The sequence below is a fragment of the Martes martes genome (genome assembly GCF_963455335.1).
Source record: "Martes martes genome assembly, chromosome: 4".
NCBI classification, from domain to species: domain Eukaryota; kingdom Metazoa; phylum Chordata; class Mammalia; order Carnivora; family Mustelidae; genus Martes; species Martes martes.
The window spans coordinates 90,697,944-90,721,419 of NC_137891.1; the positions used below are offsets into that span (position 1 = coordinate 90,697,944).

The following is a 23,476-nucleotide window of genomic DNA, read 5'->3' on the forward strand; positions in this document are numbered from 1 at the left end:
GAGAGAGAGGGGGAAGCAGGCTCCCCGCTAAGCGGAGAGCCCGATACGGGGCTCGATCCCAGTACCCTGAGATCATGACCTGAGCCGAAGGCAGAGGCTTTAACCCACTGAGCCACCCAAGCGCCCGATACTGTGCATCTTTATAATGATCAATCATCACTTCCACTGGCAAGGCCTCTTAGCTCAGTTTCAGTAACGACATTTTTGGGGTTTTAAATATCTTTTGACTACTTACCTCTTCTAATTTCCATCATCTGAGCACTTCTATTCCACAGATTCTACCTAGTGGTCTCAAAGAGTTCCATACTTTTAATTACCATCCGTTTTGTAGTTTGGCTCTCTCTCCTGGCCTCCAGACCTATTTAATAGTCATCACATTTGGAACTACAGCACACATCTCAAATTTATGAGACAAAACCAAACTCAATTGATTTAAGAATAACACTTGATTTTCTTAGGGTTTTTGTTTTTTTGGCCTTCATCATTCCAATTCCTTCCCTGCTTATTTCTACATTACACCAATTGCGCTTAAATTTCACCAGTACTTTGTACCACTCTTAAGAGATCTTAATGTATGGTTTTAATTCACAAACTTTGTCTTAACCTGTTAAGATTTCAGTTGCTTTAAGGCAACTGAGGGCATGAGCAGAGGCAGGAGTACAGTGTGGATTCTTCTCATAATTTAACCCAAAATGCAAACAATTTCTTCCATCAGGTATTACCTTCTGAAGCCCTCCCTGGACCAGGCTTAAGCGCCACAATTTTAACCACTCCTCTTCCCCAGTCTTGGGGTTTGCTTTTATAACACTTGAAACAGTGCTTCGTTTATTTGCCTGCTACGCACTAGGCCATATAAGATAGGTGTTTTGCACCTTCAGTAGCCAGCAGATGATAGGGTTTAACAAAGGTCTGTAGATGGGTTTAACAAAGATTTGTAGACTGCATGCATCAATGAGGCCACATAAGTCTCAAAGGACAACTTTAATGCACTCTAACCGGACTGGGTAGGCCACATTCGTAGAGACACTTCTTAAAAGCTGCCTCTGCATGACTAGAAGCCCAAAGGCAATTTATTTGACTTTCAATCTGAAACGCTGCTACTAAAATCCCCGAAAGACATTCTCCCACCAGGAAGCTTGCACAAAGACTAAGTCTCCAGGGCAAACACTAAAAAGCCCAGTCCCACCCCGTTCCTGTCCCCGCCTGCTGGGCAAAGACCAGACACCAGCACGCAGCAGCACAGAGGTACGCCCGGAAGACAGGGGCGCTTACGCAGCAAGCGAAACAGCTGCAACTCTGGGACTGGCTCTCGGGGCAGACGTCACTCAAGTCACTACGGCTCCACCCCTCTCAAGATGGCGATGCGCTCAATGTGGAAGGCGCGTGGGTGCTGGAGCTGCATCCGGGCACTTCATAAAGGACCCGAAGCGGCTCAGACTCCCCAGGTAACCATAGCTGGCCTTTCTCCCGCCAGCTTCCCATTCGTTTAGGTCCTTCTTGTCTCCCCTCCCTCCACTGGTTTCTCTCCCCGCGCTTCCTCTGGAGAATACCGAGCCGCTTTTCTCCTAAGGTCCTCTCTCCTAAGACTGCCTATCTACTAGGAACGTGGCGACGTCGCAGGGATGCGCGATGACGTCACCCGCCGTGGAGGGGAAGAGCGCGCGTCCGCTTGCCCACTTGGCCTCTGCCTCTTTCCCTGAGAGCGGGGACGCTGTTGCCGGGCAACGCGGGAAGCCTAGTCCTCTGTGAAGTTCACAGACCAGAGGGCGGGACTTTCTCCAGCTGCCCGCCTTCTCAGGGTCCCATTACTATTTCACCCTTCTTACTGCGGGGCCAGCGGAGAAATTAGAGGAGGTCTTGTTAGGAACTGGGCGATTTAAGTCGGAGCGGCCACTTGACATCTTCGTTCTGGCAAGGCGGCATATCAGTGTCACGTGTCGATGCGTCTTCCCCTCGGGTTCCTCATTCCCCAAGGCAGACCTGCATGGAGCCTCTGTAAGGGAATTACAAGTTCCCAAAGCGTGTCGTCCTGTCCGCGCCTGGCAGCACGGCTGTTTTCGTTACCCTGTGGTGCTGAGAGCATGAACACCCGCTTCAACCCACCGCGTCAGTATTTCGAATTTTACCCTCAGGGGGAGGAGGGAAATATAAATATGTATGTATGTGTGTGTGTATATATATATATATGTATATATATACACACACACATATATATATATCACCTTTCACTCATTCGGATACTTACTTCACTCATTCAGACATTTACTAAATGTCTTACAAGTACGATCTTGGTGGTAGGCACTTTGTTGTACTTCTCTTGGGACATATCTTCAGGAACCTACGAAGAAAATTGAGATTCAGTGGTTATCAGATGATTTCTTGGCATCTTCGCATATTCGTGGTCAAAATGCATAGGTGTGTGGATTTTGTGTGGGAACTGGTGTATTGGAAAAGAGCACTAGACTTGAAATTAGGAAATCGAAGTTCAAGGGATTTGTCTGCCACTCGCTAGTTCTGTGGCAGCACAAGTCAATCTCCCTGGATTTATTTTCTTTAATAAAATGGGTGGAGGAAGGGTGGGACTGATTGACCCATTAATGTTCCTTCAAGTTTTGGAAAATCTGTGGCCCCATGATTATGAAGCCAAAGGAAGGCAACGTGATGAATTATGAAAACCAAGATTTGAGTTTAACTTGTTTTTCCAGTCATCTCATAAATTACTTAATGTTCTGTAGTTAAGGTTTCCTCGTTGAGATGGGCCTCACCAGATTCGTTTAAGGATAAAGGAAATACCAGAGAGCTCTTTGTCAAGGAAACAGCTACTTTAAGTGTTATTTTACATATCAGCCAGCACTGTTAGGTAAGAATTGATTCTAAATTAGATAAATCCATTCAGCACTCCTCTCTTTGAAGTTTGAGGGTTTGATTCTGCAGAACCAGAATTGGTTGATTACTATTTTATTGCTAACTAATAGCATATTAAAACCTGTGGTACCAAAGTAACTAAACCTGAGATCCAAACTTCCTCTTTCCAAACCGAAGAGGTGAGGATGTCATGAGAAATAGAAAATCAGAGAGAAAAGGAAAATAAGCTAGAGCCCACTAATGATTACCCAGGGAGCTTTAGGGCACTAAGTTATTATAAATGCTAAGACAAAAGTTCTTAAACCTCTGGTATTGTTTCAGTGGAATTAACGAATATGGTTATCTTAAGGTTAAGCAACTACTAATCTAAATAGTTTCAAAATGCAGAATTTCTAGAACAGATCAGTGTTTCCAAACCTTTAATTTATCTTTGAGTAGACTAGGAATTAATTGTAAGCAAGAGCATTTCTTTTTTAAAGTATAAATCTACATGTGATTTTCAGTCATTAACTATGATGGTTTGAAAAACTAATGTAGTCTTTTGAAAGACCAACTGAGAAAAGATACAAAATTGTTTTCATAGTGTAATTATAATATTGTTTGTAAATAAATATTTATTAAATATATGCACACACAAAAAAAGACTGGAAGGAAACAACCAGTCTTAACTTTTTTGTTTTGCTTTGGTCTTCCTAAATAGTGGATTAAAAGTCACTTAAGTTTTCTTTAGGCTTTCTTTATTTTCCACATGTTCAAAATTGAAGGTATATCACTTTTAGACTCAGAATAGAGTGTTAAAGCATAAATCTCCATATAAATGCATAGTCATTAATATCATCTGTGATATTGTAGATCTCTAAAAACCTAAAAAGATACTTGTCCCACAGTGCTATTATTAAAATGGCCTTAGAAAAGGAATAGAAATTTATGGCCACTTTTCCTGTATGTATCTTCTTTTTCTCTTGAAAAGCTTCCTTTGAAGTCAAAGCGATTTTCATGAACAGATGCAGAAATATGTGAAGGAAGAATTAGATTCTTAAACCAGATGCATTGGACGTTTTTACGATATCTCATAACCTTTGTAGAAAACAAAAATTATTTTACAAGAGAATAGTCTAATAGAAAATACATTTTTATCATATGGATGATTCTATCAAAAACTAAGAAATAGCCAAGTTGCTGGTTACTAGTTTGGTTACCTAGTTACTCCCTGGGGTGAGAGGCCAAAGTGAGTGGGCCAAGGCAGCGCTGTGTTGGAAACTATGACTGATAAAGTATTTTGATTCCTAGGTTGTTTTAACGTTTTCTTTAAAAAACAAAATCTTGAGTAATAAGGTTGGCTTTGAGGACCTTTAGTTATCTCAAAGGCAGGCTTTTGCCCCCCAAGGCTAGAGATAGACTCAAGTTTCAAATAAAAAATAGAGAGAAACTGGGAATAACAGTGTTTCAAGCCATACTCATTGTGAGTTGTCTACAATTTATGTGAAAGCTGTTTATTTTGCCAGGTGTGACCTCACAAAAAACTGTTGATGTTTGACAAGATGAGAGTAGTTGCAGAGTCAGAGGAATGAAGATTTGACATGCTACGTTTAAATAGTGATGGCATTAGGTAAATTTAAGCCTGTCATCGTTGGCCAAACACAGAATCCACACTTCTTGAAGCCCTAACTTATGATGGTGGTGTACCAAGAGTGAAATATTGATGGATAGTAGACTTTTGCAAGAATATTTGTAGTCATTCAGTGTAAAATGTCCACATTTTCCTGCAGTTGAACAACAAGCCTCACTCTTAGCTGTCCTAAGCGGGGTGTGGCCAGTATTAACAGACCGTTCCCAATGTTAATGGCTACCAAGTTTAGCCATTAGATGAAGCAGTCATGCCTGTAAAAAAAAGAAAAAGAAAAAAAAAAGGCAGTGTATTAAATTATTGTTCTTGTAATCAGTTCTCATGACTAGGCTTTTCAAACAATTGCTCCTTTTTAAACTTTTTTTCTTTTAAAATGATTTCAGATTTACCAAGTTGCAAAATTAGCAAAATTTACCTCCTTCACCAAGCTTCCTTTTACATAATCATAATACAATGATCAAAGCCAAGAAATAAGTTTGGTACAATACTAGCTAAAGACGCATTTCAAATTTCACCAGTTTTTCCACTAGTCTCTTACAGGTCCTGGTCTGGGATCAAATCCAGGATCCCATGTTGCATTTAGCTAGCATGTCTCCTCCAATTTATGGCACTTCCTCACTCTTTCATGACCTTGGCACTTTTGAAGAGGATTGGTTAATTATTTACTAGTTTGATGTTTTCTCATGATTAGGTTATAGATTTTTGGCAAGAATACCACCAAAAAGAAACTGTTCATAACAAGGCTTTAAGGCAGGTATTAACACCTTATTTTAAATCATGAAGAAACTGACTTTAGTTAAGTAACTTGCCTCAAATCACAACGCTGATTAATTGTGGAATTAGGATGGTAAAATTTACTGTTGGGATTTCCTTCCCTGTTTTGCAACTAATATTTGTTGTAGGTTTCTGTGATCTTAATGACATTAAAATGGGGTAGCTTTCCCAGTGACTTTTCCCTTAGCTTGTCTCTGCTCTGTTTTGTTCATCCAACTTGCAACAAGAGCTAATCAGCATGGATAGCTCTAAGGAGCTTCTATAGACATCATTTTGCAAGACAATAACTGAGCTGGTTTGGTGGGGCTATTTCATCTCGGTGCTTTTCTTCAATGGCCTTGCGTGGACCCACTCGAATGGCCCTTTTAAGCTTAATCCGCCTAGGAGTCCATTCACTTAAAATCCTTTTTAAAGATTTTTTTTAAAAATTTATTTTTTTGAGAGAGAGACAGAGAGTGAGAGAGAGAGGGAGAACATGAGAAGGGGGAGGGTCAGAGGGAGAAACAGACTCCCTGCAGAGCAGGACTCCAGGATCATGACCCGAGCTGAAGGCAGTCGCCTAACCAACTTAGCCACCCAGGTGCCCCTTTATTTTTTTAAAGATTTTTTTTTTAAATTCATTTATTTGAGAGAGAGACAGAGAGTGAGAGAGAGAGAGAGAAACCTTTTTAGATTGGTTTTCCTTGAGAACTGACTTAGCTTATTAGAAATAATTTTTAAAAGTATATTTGAGTAGATAGTGGAAACTATTGATGGTAACTGATGAAAACAGAGAGGATGAATAGTAAGTAGATGCTGAGGATTTTTGGTAGTAACTGTTCTTGGCATCCGCAGCCAGGAAATGCTAAAGAGAGTAAAGGCTGCTCCCTGAGATCTTTCTCAGTCTATTGCATGGATGCAGGTTACAGAAGAACTGTCTGCAGAGACTTACCCAAATATATGTATTTAAGCCTATATCCCTACAAAATCCTGTCTTTCAGAAAAGGAATGGACATGTAGCTAGCACTTTCTATGTGCTAAGTCCCTGTGCTATGTGCTATACACACTTTATCTTGGGCAAATAATATTGTACCCATTTTATAGAAGAGGAAACTAAGGCTCGGAAAGATTAGGTAACTTTCCTAGGTCAGAGCTAGTAAATGGCAGTACGGGGATTCAAATTCAGCCTCATCTGTGCTTTTTCCACCGGTCCAGTCATCTTCTCTTACCAAATAAGATCTTGTATCAATCCCTGTTAGATAAAACATAAAAGCAGAGTTTTTCTGATTTCAGGAGTAGAAGAGTAGCTAGAGCCCTGCTTCCTTGACCTCACTACCCCCACTCTCCAAACCATCTCCTCCCCCAACACATAAACAAGGACAATCTTCAATTTCTTATGATGACATTTGAAAAATACTTCAGCTTCCTAACATATCCAAGTAAGTTTGTTGACTGAGGACCACATATGATGGATGAATTGTGTTCTAGGAGCTGCCCAGAAAATAAGTAGTTTGAGAGTATTCACTTTGATATGTGTGTATTTTATCAATAAAATGCAACGTATGTTCTATTTATTTTAAGCTGCACAGGCACTGAAGATAATAGTAGTTGATTTTTCTTCTTTCCTTCTCTCTCTCCTTCCTTCCTTCTTTCTTTCTAAACCTAGCTTACCTCTGCATAGTATGCTGATCATTGTACACAATGATGGTTCTCTGGATTCCCTCAGTCATTATTATAACTAACCTGGCCTCTAGCCTCCTCATAAAGAACAGTTATCCAGCTCTGCTCTTGATTCCATTCTACTGCTGCAATTCAGGGCAGGAATTTCTCTTTTAGATACTGCAACATGAGGCCTAAGGCTTCTTTTTGAATTTCGACAGGAGCCATTTACTCATGGAGGGTGGCCACTGCTCTGCTAGTGTGAGACACTGGATGCAGAGAGATAATTTATAGGCACAGAGGTGCTACATGGACTCCAGCTTGACTTAATTTAACTCTGTTCAAGCATTTACAGTTTTCTCTATATATCATTTCTTAGCGATACCGTATCTTTTATTCCCAATAGGAGGCATAACACTTTCTCTTAACGTCCCTGCTTACTGGATGAGTCAAGGTCATGTCAAGGTTTTCACACCATCCTGACATCTGAGTTCTGTTGGGCCTCTAGCCATTTATCAAAATTCATCTCCAGCTTTTTTTTTTTTTTCATGGCACACAGTCATCCTGGCATCTATTGAATGTACTTCTGGTTGGTTAAGGAACTGCCTTTTGACTGCCCGCTTTGTCTCCTAAAAGGCAGAGTTAAGGGCGCCTGGGTGGCTCAGTCATTGGGTGTCTGCCTTCAGCTCAGGTCATGATCTCCGGGTTCTGGGATCAAGCCCCGTATCGGGCTCCCTGCTCAGCAGGGACCCTGTTTCTCCCTCTCCCACTCCCCCTGCTTGTGTTCCCTCTCTCTGTGTCTCTTTCTGTCAAATAAATAAATAAAATCTTAAAAAAAAAATAAAAATAAAAGGCAGAGTTAAGCCACCCTGATTTCTAACCGATGCAGATTCTCACAGCTTCTGCTTCTCAATCCCTTGCCGTCTAGGCCAGGACAGCAGCCAGCGTGCAGGGCTGTCAGTCTCTCCTTCGCATTCCTGCCCTGATGCTCTGGCTGGGACTCACTATAGGGCCAGGCAAGTCTACTGTGGTTAGAGTCCTGAATGAATGACTTTGGTTCCATTGCTTCTTATCCCAGGTTTTTAGGATGATAGTTGTAGATTTTTCATTAAGGGTATGTGAAAGCTTAAAATAAAATAACAAATCTCACCTTGCAAAAAATTTTCAAGTGGAATCTCTTATCTTCTGTAATATCCTGTTCTAATTTAACACTTTGTAGTCTCCAAAATGCTTCACATATTCTTTTAATCTTGAGTGCAGCATACCAAGTGCCACTATTTAGTCACCTAAAATTTTGACTCACTGATTACATTCTCATCTTCTAATTTTTTTAAACAGTTGTAATAATGATGAATCTAAGTAAATATCGGTGTTCTTTAAGGTTTTGGTTAAATGGATGTTATTTTCATATTTGTATTGAAATCATTTAGCATTATTACAAACACCATGTAAACAATAGTGATGGAAGAGGTGATACTAGCAAACATTTATGTTTACCATGTACCAAGCATGGTTTTAAGCACTTGACATCCATTAGCTTATTTAATTCTCACAACCCAGGGAGGTTTGTGCTAATATGAACCCTGTTTTGTCGATGAGAATAGTAAGAGGTTAAATGACTCACCCAAGGTCATATAGCTAGCAAATGTTAGAGCTGAGATATAAACCCTGGTAGCCTGATTCCAAAGTCTGTACCCTAACTGTAATAAAATGCCATTAAATTTTGAAACAAATTACCCATGGTAACATTCTGATAACTGCCTTGCAACTTTTAAATCCATTTCATGAAAGCCACTTATATATCTTGCCATGGTGACATGTAGAGCAGAAATTATAAATCATCCTTTGTTGTCACTGCTCCTACACTCTTGTTTGACTCAGTGAAATATGAAGAAGGAGCAAAGCTGTCTTGTGAATTTATCTCCATGTCTCTATTTGGCTACTGCCACTAAAATTTCTGTGTATAAAATCAGGGCTTTAAACACATGAGTCCCAAGGTGCATGTAGGAAGCTCTGTTTACACACAGTCTATAGCTAAAAGGTCAACCTGTGCACAGCCCTGCAGGCAGAGGGTAGGTGATGAGTGCTGAAGCTGATAGATGACCAAGGGACCACTATCTAGGGTCTAGTTGGGATTTATGGCAAGAGTACTTTCTTCAAAAGTAGAAGAGGTGCAAAGTGGGAAACTGGGAGAGATGAAAGTAATTAGTGGTGTGGGCCATTTCTGCAAGTGATAAGTAAAAATATTATGCTAAGGAATCCTCATTCCAAGGAGCTTTTAAAGGGGTCTCTAATTCAGTGAATGAATTAAAGTGAATTGTTTCTTGTTAGTACATCAATTAGGATGCTGTTGAGGCTTTAAAATGAGCGACATTGAACAGAATTTATTTTACACGCCAAATAAAAGACTCCTCATAACCTTTTCCTAATACTCCCCATGAACAAAGACTGCATGGGCCATTCTACTTTATAGTCGTTCAGGCCCACACTTTACTCACTATGTTACCTTGGGCCCCTTTCGGGAAGTGGGAGAATGTAATGGAAAAGGGATATGGAGCTGTTTACCCAAATCCCTGATTTGGATTCCTGTCCTCCCATGGGGAGAATGAGCTAAGCAGCCATTCCATAAATTTGCTGGAAGAGAGAAGAGGTCTCTTAAGCAGAGGCTAAGTGTGCAGCATGAGGGTGGAGTCCCAAGGGAGATATTAAGGACCAGACTATGTGGAAGCTCTTGCCAGTTCCGGGGAGAGAGCCAGGTTGGCCCTCCATGGGATACTAGTTACCTGGCCATCTTGGTTCTGAAGGAAGATCCTTCTCTCCGGGCAGGCAACTTTGGCTTCTCCGATGGCTGGCAACTTTCCAGCCACCCCCACACCACCAAGCTGTGAAACTCAGTCACCTAGAGAAGTAAGTGTCTAGAGAATAAGCAATCACATGAACATTATACTTGTCATTTTAAAGTTTACTGGCCCCTTCCCAAGAGGAAGTGCAATAAAGCAGAAGGTACATGACTCTTGGGATCAGTTAGGCCTGGTTGTACCAATTCTGTGATGCCAAGCAAATTATCTAATCTCACTAAACTTTAGTTTTCTCATCTGTAAGGTGCTCATAATAATGCCTTGTAGGAATATGTGGATTCGAGTTCCTGCCATATATATATGGCTCTTCCCAAAAGTCTTTTTGCCAGTGCATAGAACCTAGTGGGTTGTTTATGCTGCATGATGATTATTTCTTCAATAACATATAATTCTACTCAGTGAACTTTCTCTCCTCTACCCTTATCAATCTTAATAATCCTCCATCACCATACTTTCCTACCCTTCCATTCCCCATCCCCCAAATCAGTCTCACCAGATTAACCCCCTTAAAGCAGCATTCTAATTATGGTTTTTCCCCTTGCTCAGCAACCTTTGGGGGCCTCTAATGAAATTTAGTCCCCTTAGAGCTCCACATACAAGACTTTCCACAGTCTAGATCCAAAACACTTCTCTGGGCCATTGCTGTCTTACATGGATCCTTTGTCTTGGTGTACATAGAATTTCTAAGTTTGCACAGAGCTCTTCCCTTTTACTTCTTTGTTAATGCCACTGTCTCTTCATGGAAAGGCCTTCTTCCCATTCTTATTTGTCTGTATTCCACCATTTAAAAAAAATGAAACAGAAATACACAATTCCAGACTTAAGTTATATTACAAAACTATACCAATCAAAACAATATGGTACTGGCACAAAAATAGACACATAGATCAATGGAACAGAATAGAAAACCCAGAAATGAATCCACAACTATATGGTCAGTCTTTGACAAAGCAAGAGAGAATAATCCAAAGGAAAAAAGATAGTTTCTTCAACAAATGGTACTGGGAAAGCTGGACAGCAGCATGTAAAAAAGAAAGAAAGAAAGAAAGAAACTGGACCACTTTCTTACACCATACACAAAAATACATTCAAAATGAATTAAAGAGCTAAATGTGAGACCTGAAACCATAAAAATCCTAGAGAACACAGGCAGTAGCCTTTATGACATTGACTATAGCAACTTTTTCTAGATGTGTTTCCTGAGGCAAGGGAAACAAAAGCAAAAATAAACTATTGGGACTTCATCAAAATAAAAAGGTTCTGCACAGCAAAGGAAACAATCAACAAAAATAAAAGGCAACCTTCAAATAGAAGATATTTTGAAATGGCATTTTTTTAAAATATTTTATTTATTTATTTGACAGATAGAGATCACAAGTAGGCAGGGAGGCAGGCAGAGAGAGAGGAGGAAGCAGGCTCCCTGCTGAGCAGAGAACCCGATTCGGGACTCGATCCCAGGACCCTGGGATCATGACCTGAGCCGAAAGCAGAGGCTTTAACCCACTGAGCCACCCAGGTTCCCTGAAATGGCATTTCTGTTAAAGAGTTAGTATCCAAAATATATAAAGAACTTACTGAACTCAACATCCCCAAAATAATCCAATTAAAAAATGGGCAGAATAGACATTTTTCCAAAGAATACATATAGATGGCCAACAAACACATGAAAAGATACTCAATGTCACTGATCACCAAGGAAATACAAATCAAATCTGACACCTGTCAGAATGGCCAAAATCAACAATGCAAAAAACAAGTGCTGGTGAGGATATAGAGAAGGGGAACGCTCTTACACTGTTGGTGGGAATGCAAACTGGTGCAGCCATTCTGGAAAACAGTATGGAAGTACCTCAAAAAGTTAAAAATGGAACTACCCTACAACTAGCAATTGCACTAGTAGGTATTTACCCAAAGAACACAAAAACAGTAATTCAAAGGGATACATGCACCATGATGTTTATAGTAACATTATCTCCAGTAGTCAAATTCTGGAAACAGCCTATGTCCACCAAATGATGAATGGATAAAGAAGGGGTGATATGTGTGTGTGTGTGTGTGTGTGTGTGTGATATATATGTGTGTGTGTGTGTGTGTGTGTGTGTGTGTATACATACACACACACAAACATACATATATAAAATAGATATATAATATGGAATATTACTCAACCATCAAAAAGAATGCAATGACATGGATGGAGCTAGAGTGTATCATGCTAAGCAAAATAAGTCAATCAGAGAAGGACAAAGATATGATTTCACTCATGTGGAATTTAAGAAACAAAACAAATGAGCAAAGGGAAAAAGAGAGACAAAGGCAAACTAAGAAACTGACTCTTAACTATAGAGAACAAACTGATGGTTAATGGGAGTGGGGGTTGGGGGGGATTGAATAAAATAGGTGGTGGGGATTAAGGGAGGCACTTGTCATGATGAGCACCAGGTGATGTATGGAAGTGTTGACTCACTATATTATACATCTGAAACTAATATTACCCTGTATGTTAACTAACTGGAATTTACAACAACAACAACAACAAAACAGAACTTCTATATTGGTTCCAGGAAACTTTGTTCTGAAATTGGGAATGGTTGCTCCCATTTTGAAGTTTTATAGGACTTTGTACTTTCCTTATAGAAATTAACACATCCTTCCTTATATTCTGTCTCTGTTTATAGGCATTTGCTTTAGGACAGATGGAGAGTGTGCTCTTTTTTTATTTAGACCTTTTATGAACACTCCAGCAGGAAATGGCTTATAATTAATACCAGGATTCCACAGGTGCAGCCTTGGGCTGCTACTCAGCAGGCAGATCTCACCAGAAGTAAGTTCATGGAGACCTCCACCAGTCGTAAAAGCTGGGGAGGGAGGGATTCTTCCTGTTGAGCCTTGGCTATGACAATTATATGTGTGAGAAAATGAGTTATTACTTAAATCTTTGGCATAATAATTCCTGTAACAGAAAGAGCTCAGTAAGTTTTTGACTGAATGAATTCAGTGAAAAGTAAAGCCAAGGAGGTCAGATGAGAGAAAGGGCATACCATTGGCATTTAGCATATTGTTGAATTTAAACCATACATTTTTATGTATATTTCTATGTATCTAATTTTAGAAGATGTTCAGTGTTTGTTGCAGTTCATAAATGATCTTATCATTGCCCTAAGTATCCAGATATTTATAAGTGATTGGAAGATAATACCAATTTTATTTCAGTGATTTTCCAAGAAGGCTGCTGTCATTTCCAACTTGTTGCTATAACCTAAATTTATTTTTTACAGACATAGCTTATAATACTGCAGTTTGCTATGAATATCATTTAAAATTTTGCTACCTCTGTATATAGAAAAGTATACACACACACAGGATTAAGATGAGAACCTTTTATTTGGAGCATACTTTTGCCTCAGAATACTGTCTGGTTCAATAAATGTCCTGTATTATTAATACAACAACTGATGTTGTGTTTTCTAATATAAATCAAGAGCTCATGTATCTCATGAAGGAAATAAAAAGCTCATTTATTATATCAACATTGCCTTCTTTTCTTAATTGTCCATCTTAAGTCCCTTTAAAGCAACCTGTCAAACTATGCCTAGTACCTTTGCTCTATTGGTCTTAGTATGCCCTTCATAGATAAATAGCCTTAGGTTCCACTGCCCTGTTATACTATGTAGACAGTGAAGTCATTGGTAAGCTTACAGTTTAATGCTGTTTATTTTTCTTTGCACCATAGTAAGAGTAGAGCAGTGTGATTCAAGCAGAATTTGAATCTATAATACAAAGAGCTTATATTCTCTTCTTTTTAAAGTGGCCAGTAGTATTTTAGTAGTTGATAAGGAAAGTTTTATTGTTATATTTGTTACCAATTTATCCTTGACATGTTTACTAAAACCTTAAATCAACCCAGCATAATCATAGAACTGTCACAGATTGTCATGTCTGTTAAAAGGGATTGGACTGCAGCATCTTCCAGATAAAGTCTGTGACTACAGTGGCCAGACATCTTGTTAAATCAGGGACTGGTTATACCCATAAATCTTTTAAAATGTCTTGGAAATTCCAATGTTTCAGCATCCATATGACATCTCCCACATTGTTTTTCACATTCTAAAATGGAAGAAAAATTCTTTAGCAGACATGTGTCCTTAATTTTGATTGGGAATATATTAACATGTCTATGACTCAACTAGAGACACAGTGTATGTAGTCTTAGTTTAACGTCTAAATAGGAGACTTGGGAGTCAGACTCCCATGATACCTGTCTTCTTGAAGGCCAAATACCCACCTTTAGAATTGGAGATAGGGTCATCCAGCTTCCATCTGGACCACATGTTAGGAGGGATGGGGAGAGAAAAAGGAGTGGATCTTCAAAAAGGAGTAACAAAGCCATGACTGCTGTTAGGATTACTGCCAGATGAATAGCACTTAAATTTGTATCTTCTTTAGTGAAATCATCAAGAAAAGCATGTAAAGTGGGAAAACTAATTTTTAAAAATCAAGGGTTTTTAACCCTCTGTAGGCTCAAACTCTAGGAGAGAGCCCAGAGTTGATGAATCTGAACAGAGATAGGAGAAGAGTTGCTGGAGTGTGAGTGTGGATCTAGGGATTTCAAGGAGGTAGAATATTTTAAAAATGCAATAAAGAGCAAGGTAGTGGTATGGTCCAATAACGACTAAAAATTATTCACTGGTTGGGTGCCTGGGTGGCTCAGTGGGTTAAAGCCTCGGCCTTCGGCTCAGGTCATGATCTTAGGGTCCTGGGATCGAGCCCCGCATTGGGCTCTCTGCTCAGCAGGGAGCCTGCTTCCTCCTCTCTCTCTGCCTGCCTCTCTACCTACTTGTGATCGCTGTCAAATAAATAAATAAAATCTTAAAAAAAAAAAGTTAAAAAAAAGTATTCACTGGCATGTACAATTGGTATGTCACTAAAGATATAATCAAGTACAGCTTCCGAAGAGTTATTGGTGCCAAAGATTAATTTCAGTGAGAAAAGAGGTAAGAAAGTAGGGATTGTTGTTTTGCAGATCCTGAGTGAGATGGAAGTGTCAGAGAGGGGGAAAAGAGCTATAAAGAATGGTGTGACCAAACAAAGTTTTTGGTGGTAGGGCCTTTTAAGATGGACGCGACTTGAGCATGATTATAGGAGCCAGTAAAAGGGGAGAGGTTGAAGATACAGGAAAGAGATGGAAAGAAACAAGAAATACAATCCAGAGCAAATGATTAAACACAGTAGGAGAGACAGATCAACCCCGAGATTGGAGGAAAGTTGACTGTGTGTCTAGATCAGTTTTCTGGGAATAGGGTGGGAAATCAGGGACTTCAAAACCTGTGGGGTATAATTCTCTGAGGGCTTAGCTGAGGAGATGAGATAGGTTAGTGGTTTAGTGTATGTGCTCTAAAGTCTGACTGGGTTCAAATCCAAGTTCTTCTACTTGATAACTAGATGTCCATGGGCAAGTTAGTGAACCTCTCTGTCTCATTTTCTTCATCTTGTAAGTTAAAATCTTGAATTCTGCGGTCAGACTGCTAGGGTTCAGAGCTAGTAAGCTCCACCACTTAAGTCCCTAACTAGCATTATGTGCTTACCAAGTCTTAACCTTTCTGTGCCTTAATCTCTTCATCTGTAAAACAGAGAAAATAATAGTATCTACCTCAGAGGACCACTGTGAGGATTAAATGAGTTATTATAAGTGTCTAGAACAGTATGAGGCATATTGTAAGGGCTATATGAGTTTAGAAAAAGGATTCAATAAGCAGTATTGAGAGTTGAGAGCCTAAATGAGATAAGAAACCATAGATTAAATTTAATAGGTGAATTCTGCATTGCTTTGAGATTTTTCACCAAAAGTGCTTAGCCAACAAGGTGTATAAGTGAAGAACAAGCTTTCTAGCCTTGATCCAGGGTTGGCCTTTTATGTGGCTACTGAGACTTAATGGCAAGAGCAGTTAGGGTTACAAAGAGACCAGAGTCCAAATGATTGACCTCGGAGCCAGGCTGGGTAGGGAAGAGGAGAGGACAAATAGGGACCTCTGCACCAGGAAAAAAAATAGGCATATCAGAGGCTCTGATTCCTAAATGAGCTTTGGGAGCAGGTATAGTAGAAATATAAGCATGAAGAGTTGAAAGGTAGAAGATTTCAGACTGAGTGGAATATTGAGATTTATGATTTCAAAAAGGGAGGAGTCATGGGTGATGACAAGGTCCAGTAGCTAACTGTGGGAGTAGGTGCTTGAAGCTGAAGAGACCAAATGAATGTATCGAATCTTGTGTGTTGTATGGATACTATACCTGATCCTTGAACTCTCTTGGATAATGGAAGTTAGGGAAGAAAGAGAGCCAGCTTCCTAAGCCTATAATTGATAGAAGAGAGTATTCAAGAAGTGGGAGTGTAACAACAAAGGGCTGAATATGTGTAAACAGTTAATCTCTGATTTTTGTAGCCACGTAAGACATTTTGGTCCATTTATGCCCAATGTCTCCTGAACAATTAAAAGACTGTTCAGTGGAATATTATTTGGATTTGCCACCTGGTGAACTATGTCCTCATCTCTAATTCATGGGAGTAATAAGGTCATGAATATTTTATTTGTATTGATGTATTCAACAAATATTGAACACTTAAAATGTGCAAGGTGTTGGAGACAGACCATTGGAGAACATAGACAAAAATCTTACATTTCAGAGGCAGAAACAAATAACAAGTAATTAAAATATATAATGTGTTAGGTGATAAAAAGTGATATGGAAGAAAAAAATAAAGTAGAGACAGGAGATGGTAAGTACAGTTTGAGAGAGGTGGTCAGTGAAGGCTTCCAAAAGGGTGACATTTGAGGAAAGACTCAAAGGTGGTAAGAGCATGTACGAAGTGCGTGTCTGGGGCGAGAGCATGCCAGGTGGAGCAAACAAGAATGGAAACAGGCTAATCCGACATGTTTGGAGACCAGCAAGGAAGCTGATGTGGCTGAAGAAAAGTGAGCATTTCCTTCATTTAGCAAATATTATCGAGTACTTAGTATGTGTTGGATACTTCTCTAAATACTTTGCAAATATTAAGTCATGTAGTTCTCGTAACAATCCTGTATAAACCCAGTGCTAGTGCTAACAGATGAGGATCTATAAAATAGATGTTAAGTAACTTGTCACAGGAGCATCAAAATGCACATAGCCAAAAAGGGGAGGGAGCGGGGGTTCTAACCTTGGGTTGAATTATGCTGCCCAAAATAGTAGAAGAACATGAAGTCAGATGGCTAATAGGTGGAAGTGGGGATTCAATTATGTAGAACCTCAGAAGCAATTGTGATGACTGTCTTTTACATGGGTTGAGTTGGAAAGCCACTGGAGGATTTGGTTTAGAGGAATGTTATGATCTGATGAAGGTTTTAAAGCTTACTCTCACTGCTAAGTTAAAAATAGAACGCAGAGAAGCAAGGATAGAAGCAAGGAGACCAGTTAGGAGGCTAGATCCAAGATCCAAGCAAGAGACAGTGATGACTCAAACTTGGGTGAGTGGTACAAATGGTTTCATGAGAAGTGGTTAGATTCTGGATATTTATTTTGAAGGAGGTAAAGCCAGTAAAATTTTCTGATCAGATGTAGGATGAAAGCCAGAACAGAGTCAAGACCAGTTTCAAGGCTTTTGGCTAGAGCAAGTGGGAAAATGAATTTGCCACTTACTAAGATGATAAAGACTATAAGTAGAACAAATCTTTGGAGGGCAGATGAGGAGTTGAGTTTTAGACATGTGGAATTCAGATGCCTAGGGAACATCGAAGTGGAGATGTCAGGTAAGCAGTTAAGATTCATGAGACCGAAGCTCAAGGGTCAGGTCTAGATGGGGCTGAAAGTGTGTGAGATTTTGGTACAGACACTGGGCGCTTAAAGCTCTAAGACTGGATGTGATCACTTACCTAGTGTTTGTAGAAAGAGAAGAGAAAAGTTCCAAGTACTAAGCCTGTGGGCACTGCAACATTAAGAGATTAGAATAATGAGAAGAACCAACCAAGATAGTAGTAGTCAGATGCGTGGAAGGAAAAGTAGAAAAAGGTGACCGCCCCCAACCAAATGAGGAAATGTTTCATAGACCAATGCACGTGCACGTGTGCACACATACACTCAAGTCCATGCACATACCCACACGCACACCACATATCATCTATGAATTTAGAATGAGAGAGTACCAGTCACTTTTGTTTACTGATTACCATAGTCTCTACTTGCAGGCAAATTTAATTAGAAAACCAGATTATTAAATAAAGTAGCTTGATGGGTGGGGAATCAAAACAAGGAGTGTTCATTAGATCACCTTATTGGCTAGTGTAATCAAGTCATCTCCATTATGGGACATACCTGCTCCTTGAGCAACATATTCTTGTTCTCTTTCACAGCACCATTTCCCTTGGACAGCTCTTTAAAACACAGGGCCAAGGTTTTCCCCACAGAGCCTCTTTTCTAAGCTTCTACCCTCCAGGGGACATAGTCTTTCTTTAGATATGCTAATATGCCTCATCCTGTTTCTATTAAGTCTTGTCCTCAGAGTTCTTATACTTTTTGCGGGGGAGGTCACTATTTCCTTTGATTAAAATGTGGACCTTCTACCAAGAAAAATATGTACATAACTCTCAAAACTTTGTGTGCAATTTCAGAAGCCCATAAACCGTGGTTAAGAACTCCTACTTTAACTCACAAAAGGTAGACTTCTTTTTTTTCAAACATGGAGCCTTCTTCCTCATTGCCTTCTCTGCCTCTAACCAGTTACAAAGCTGGTCTTATGATCTATGCCATCGGGTTTTTATGTGCAATGGTTTCTAATGAAGTGTTTGTGGTACTTCAATACATAAAGCCTCTTGTCTGGGGAGTGAGGTTGACCTTCATACCTTATTCCTTTCTGTATGAATGGCTTTATAAGTGAACTTCCAATGTATGCAGTAACCAACATGTAAGGCTCACGCTAGCCAGTTCTGCAATTCAGTCTTTAGTGGGGGTGTGAGAATCTTACTCTAAGAAGCTGCTGCTTATACATTTAGGAATAGATATATTTTATTAAAGTTTTGGAGGAAATAGAGCAAGATTGAAAATATCTGCTTGAAGGGCAGAAAAAAAAATGTCCGCAAGATTAAGAACAACACTCATCTGAACTTCACAGAAAGTGTCATGAGAGTGTCAATGATTAGAACTGATCAGATATTTGGCTGTCCTTTTCAACCAGAAGATGGATTTGAACCAGATTACCACATCCATGGTTTAGTTTTGAAGAGAGAGAGAAAAAAAGCCAATTATTTGTCTCTTTGTTCAAAGGCTTTTTTTTTTTTTTTTTTTGGAGGAGGGGGTGGGGATATCATAGATCTCCGAACAGCTAGTAGAGAATCCAGCCTTTCACATCCATTAAGGTTAGCTCTGAAACTGTTGAATTTGATCTCTTCCATTTGCCATCTGGATACAGTAGAGAAAAAGCTATTCTGCATTGGGTTGCTGGACACCATCCAGAAAATAATATGTCAGGGGCATCAAAGGCTTGAGGCACTTGGTCCAGTCTGTCTAATGATCACAGGCCAGGTCTGCTCTCCAGTTTTGTAGAATGTTTGAGTTTTGCAGTGACAATATATATCCCAGTAAAATAGATCACAAGGATTACTGCCAACTTGTCAAAGTTAGGATTCTTCCATCAGAGACTTCAAAAACAGACCAGATTTTAATTGGGCAAAGCTCAGTTTGAGGAAGCCCCATCTCATCCCAGTCTATCCCCCTTTTCTTAGGGAGGGCACTTCATGTAAGGAGGGTTTTAATTCATAGATTGTTTCGTCCCACACCCAAATGCCAAACTTCACGCCTCCTTAAAATTGACCTCATTTAACGTTGTATTCCTTATCCTCTTTCTAAGTGGGCCCACTATCGGCCAGCTAATGACCATACTGGCGGCTTTCCAGGAATCTGACAACCACATCTCATTATTCACACCAACTGGAGCCAATTGTGGCTGGATTTTTTTTCTTTTTATTCTGTTATTTTAAAATGTGAATAGGAAGCAACAGCAAGCAATGGCATGTCGTTTGGTCTCCTCTGGGATTGGGGAGGAGCCTTGCATAATAGGACCTGTAATATCAGGGAGCATATGGCTGTGTTTTAAGGTAGCTGGAGGCCATCTAACTCTAAGCGCCTATAAAGCAAGCTTTGGTTTGAATCTTTGCAGGATGTACATAGGGATGAATTTAGAGCTTGTGCAATAGGGAAATATTGTAGGACAACTGCCATTCTGTCTCTTACCCTGGGAAGGGAGGGCAGGAAGAGCTGCCAAACCCTAACCACAGACATGACTCTTCCTCGTGGACAGGAATGGTCCCCACGCTGCACCCTAAAGACTAGAGCGGCTCCCAAATCTCCCACACTGACAGCTGGAGAAGCCCTTGCTAGGGTCCAACCAGCTTACTGAAGGGGCATCATGGACAAGCAGCACTCTGGTTTTGTACCTTGTTCAGGTTGTCCAGTAGATCCAAAGTTATTATTTATTCTGCTCCAAACTGTACAAACTGTCCGCACTCCAGTCTTATCATTCAGGGACTCTCCTCTCAGAATCTTCCTATTCTTCTGTTTTTCCCTTCAGATCTCCTGATACTGAGAATAGCAAGTAGTTCTTCTAGATTAAGAAAAAAAAACAAGGGGTGGCTGAGCAGGTTAAGCATTCTTCTCTTGATTTTGGCTTAGGTTGTGATCTCGGGGTTGTGAGATCAAGCCCTGTGTCGAGCTCACGCAGCTGGGTGTGGAGCCTGCCTAAGATTCTCTCTCTCTCTTTCTCCCTCAGCTTCCTCCCCAATCCCTGATCTTACTCTCTCAAAAGAAAGGAAGGAAGGAGGAAGGAAGGAAAAATCTCCTCGAAAGAAAGAAAGAAAAAATCTCCTCCATACCATAAATGGGGCAAAACAAGGTTGCTGATTCTTGGCAGACAACCTTATCCCTCTGAGCTCTGGGCATATACTCATGGCTTCTATCTCCCTGGCCTCTTTTAGGCTAGCCTCTCCCTTTCTGCACTCAGTGGCTTGCTTGTTCTGTAGGGTTTTCCTGCTTTCAGATCCCCTCCCCGACTTAACCACACAAAGTGGAAACAACAGAGGAAAGTCTGTGGTACAAAGTCATTATCAGAGCCAGACTTCCAGGCCCTGCCGCCTCCTCCCCAAGTGACTTAACACCTCAGTTCCTTGGTCACCTTATGCATGGATGTGCGACTAGTAACAGTGTCCATGTTCTAGATGTGTTGTGACAGTCAAGGAAGGATCGGGAAGAGCCTGGCATGGCAGGGTGCTTAATTTATGTTTACCACAGCTGTTGGTTTTATTGGATCTATTTTAGTATACATAGGTTTGGTTCTTTTTACCTCAACCAATTATTTAACATTTTAAGCCCTTTATTATTTATTGTAGGTGAAAAGACTGTGAGTTCTACGGGAAGAATTTAGGGGTTAGCCGGCAGGAAAGACTACAGCAATGAGCGTTGGGATGGACAAAGATCCCCTGCTAGAAGATGAGCTCCCAGAGAGCAGGGGTTGGACCTGTTCCTTCATCTTCATCTCACCAGTACCTAGAACAGTGCCTGGCTGTCTCCTCTGCAGTTCAGTCCTTCACAAACTTACACAATTAAAAAACAACAGCAACAAATTTTTCTTCTACCTTTTATTCTTAAAAAATTTTTTTTTTCTTTCACTGCCATTATCTGTCCAGACCCCTTCTTAGTTTTAGAGAATCCCCTCTGTGAGCTCAGTGGAAGGCAGGACCACTTCCATCACTAAGGAAGCCCGAGGAGGGGTTCCTCCATTTCTAGAATGAATAAGAAAAGGCACAGGACCCGAGCTCCAGCACTAGGTAGGACTCACCTGCCTGGGCTTTGAATCTTATAGAGGTGAGGCTAAAAGAGGAAAGAGTAGAGGGATAACCCCCTTCTCCCCACCCGGTATGCAGGGGCAGTGGCAATATCCTATCTAGCTTGTTCCTGCTCACCAGTCCCTTTGACTTTAGTTAGCTTAAGTCAGTGTGCTGCTCACAGTCAGAAAGTCTCAGTAGTCACTCATGGCTTCAACTCTAGATCTCATCCTCACTGGCAGTTGCATAGTTGCACAAACCTCACATTTGAAGTGCCCCACTGTCCAAAACCCACCTGCTGACCCCCAGCTCGCTTCGTCGGGCACTCACACGCCAACTGTGTTCCAACCCCAACATGTTCCCCAACCCATGGACCTGACTCCTTTCTCGCCATCCGCCACTCCACTCCACTGTCATCATAAATCGCTCCTTGGCAAATATTTTCAGTTCCTTTGCAGTCTCTCCCTCTGCTGCGTGCGCTCAGCGAAACCCAGCCTACTCTTCACTTTCTTCTCACTTATCCCCAAGCAGCCAACGTGGCTGCAGAATATTACGTAGTGGGCTACTCGCTTCACCTTTACATTCCCGGCCAAAGTCTTCAAACAGGCACTTATTATTGCCTGGTAGCTGTGTTTCTCTAGTAAATTGGTTGGCCTTTCTGAAGGGCAGACTGTCTGAGGGTCTGTGTTATTTCTACTCCCGAGCCTTCCCCTGCCTCATGGCAAACCCATAAGGTTCTCACTTCCTACTTCATGAAGAAAACAGAACAAAACACACACTCCCTGTTTTTGTTTTGCCATCTATGCCCATGTTTTCTGTTGTCTCACATCACAGTGGAAATTGTGTTCCGGCTCCTCAGTCCATCTGGGCCCTGGTTCCCTCTACTCACCTGTTTCCATATTCTCTCTCTCATCTCCTTTGTCATAAATGTTTTCCGCTCTGGATACATCCTGTTACCATACACAATGCTCTGATATTTTCCATCTTAAAAGCACACGTCTTGACCTGGTAACTCCCTTTAACAGCTGCCCCACTTCTCTGCTCCCTTTCATGGTAGACCTTCCCCCCAAAATTGTCAGTACTTGCTGTCTCGACCTCCCCAAACAGCCTAGTACAAGGTGGCGTCTAGTCTACCTCCCTGATCTAATTGTCCTTGTCGAAGTCTTCAGTAACCTTGCCAAATCAGCGGTCAGTATTTAGTAATCCTTTTGCTTGACCAGTCAGTAGCGTTTGACACAGCTGAATTTCTCCTTTCTTTATGAAACACTTACTTTATGTGTTGGCTTTCAGGACACACACTCCTGATTTTACTACTGTCTCCTTGGATGGACCTTGTTAGTCACATATCCCGGGTCCTCTTATGCTTGTCGCTGACCTCTGTGTGTTCAAGGCCCCTGAGCTACGTCCTGAGTTCAGCACACTCTTTCTGAGTGAGCTTGTCCAGTGTTGTGCCTTCAGATTCCATGAATGTGCTCCTGATTCCCAGAGTTACAGTTCCAGCTCTCCTCTGTGCCTCACATTTGTATCCATCCACCCAATTAGCATTTGCATGTAGAAGATAAGTAAGGATCTTAAACTTGACTTGTCTAAAACAATACCAAAAAAAAAAAAAAAAAATGGCCCCAGCTACCAGTACAACCCTTTTCTTCAACCATACACCCATTCCATCAGCAAGTCTTATTGAAATTCCTTTCCAGATATTTGTCATATCTGTCCACATCTCTCCCATTTGCCTGCCAATACCCTTATTGCTTACCCTCACGGCTTACCTCGGTGCCTCCAGAGATTTCCCTGCTTCCCTTCTTGACCACCTTCTATCCCTTCTGGATCCAGAGGCCAGAGTAATCCTTTATAAATGAAAATCTGAT

At 40.7% G+C, this 23,476-nt stretch overlaps 1 protein-coding gene across 1 annotated transcript in view; it reads left to right on the forward strand.

Moving 5' to 3' along the window:
- The first annotated feature begins 1,351 nt into the window (after positions 1 to 1,351).
- WARS2 (tryptophanyl tRNA synthetase 2, mitochondrial) overlaps positions 1,352 to 23,476 on the forward strand; it is a 102,245-nt gene continuing 80,120 nt past the window's right edge. Inside the window, exon 1 of the mRNA XM_080800759.1 lies at positions 1,352 to 1,445. Within this exon, the coding sequence (XP_080656885.1) occupies positions 1,356 to 1,445 (90 nt within the window). The 5' untranslated portion in view covers positions 1,352 to 1,355. The remainder of the gene's footprint in view (positions 1,446 to 23,476) is intronic.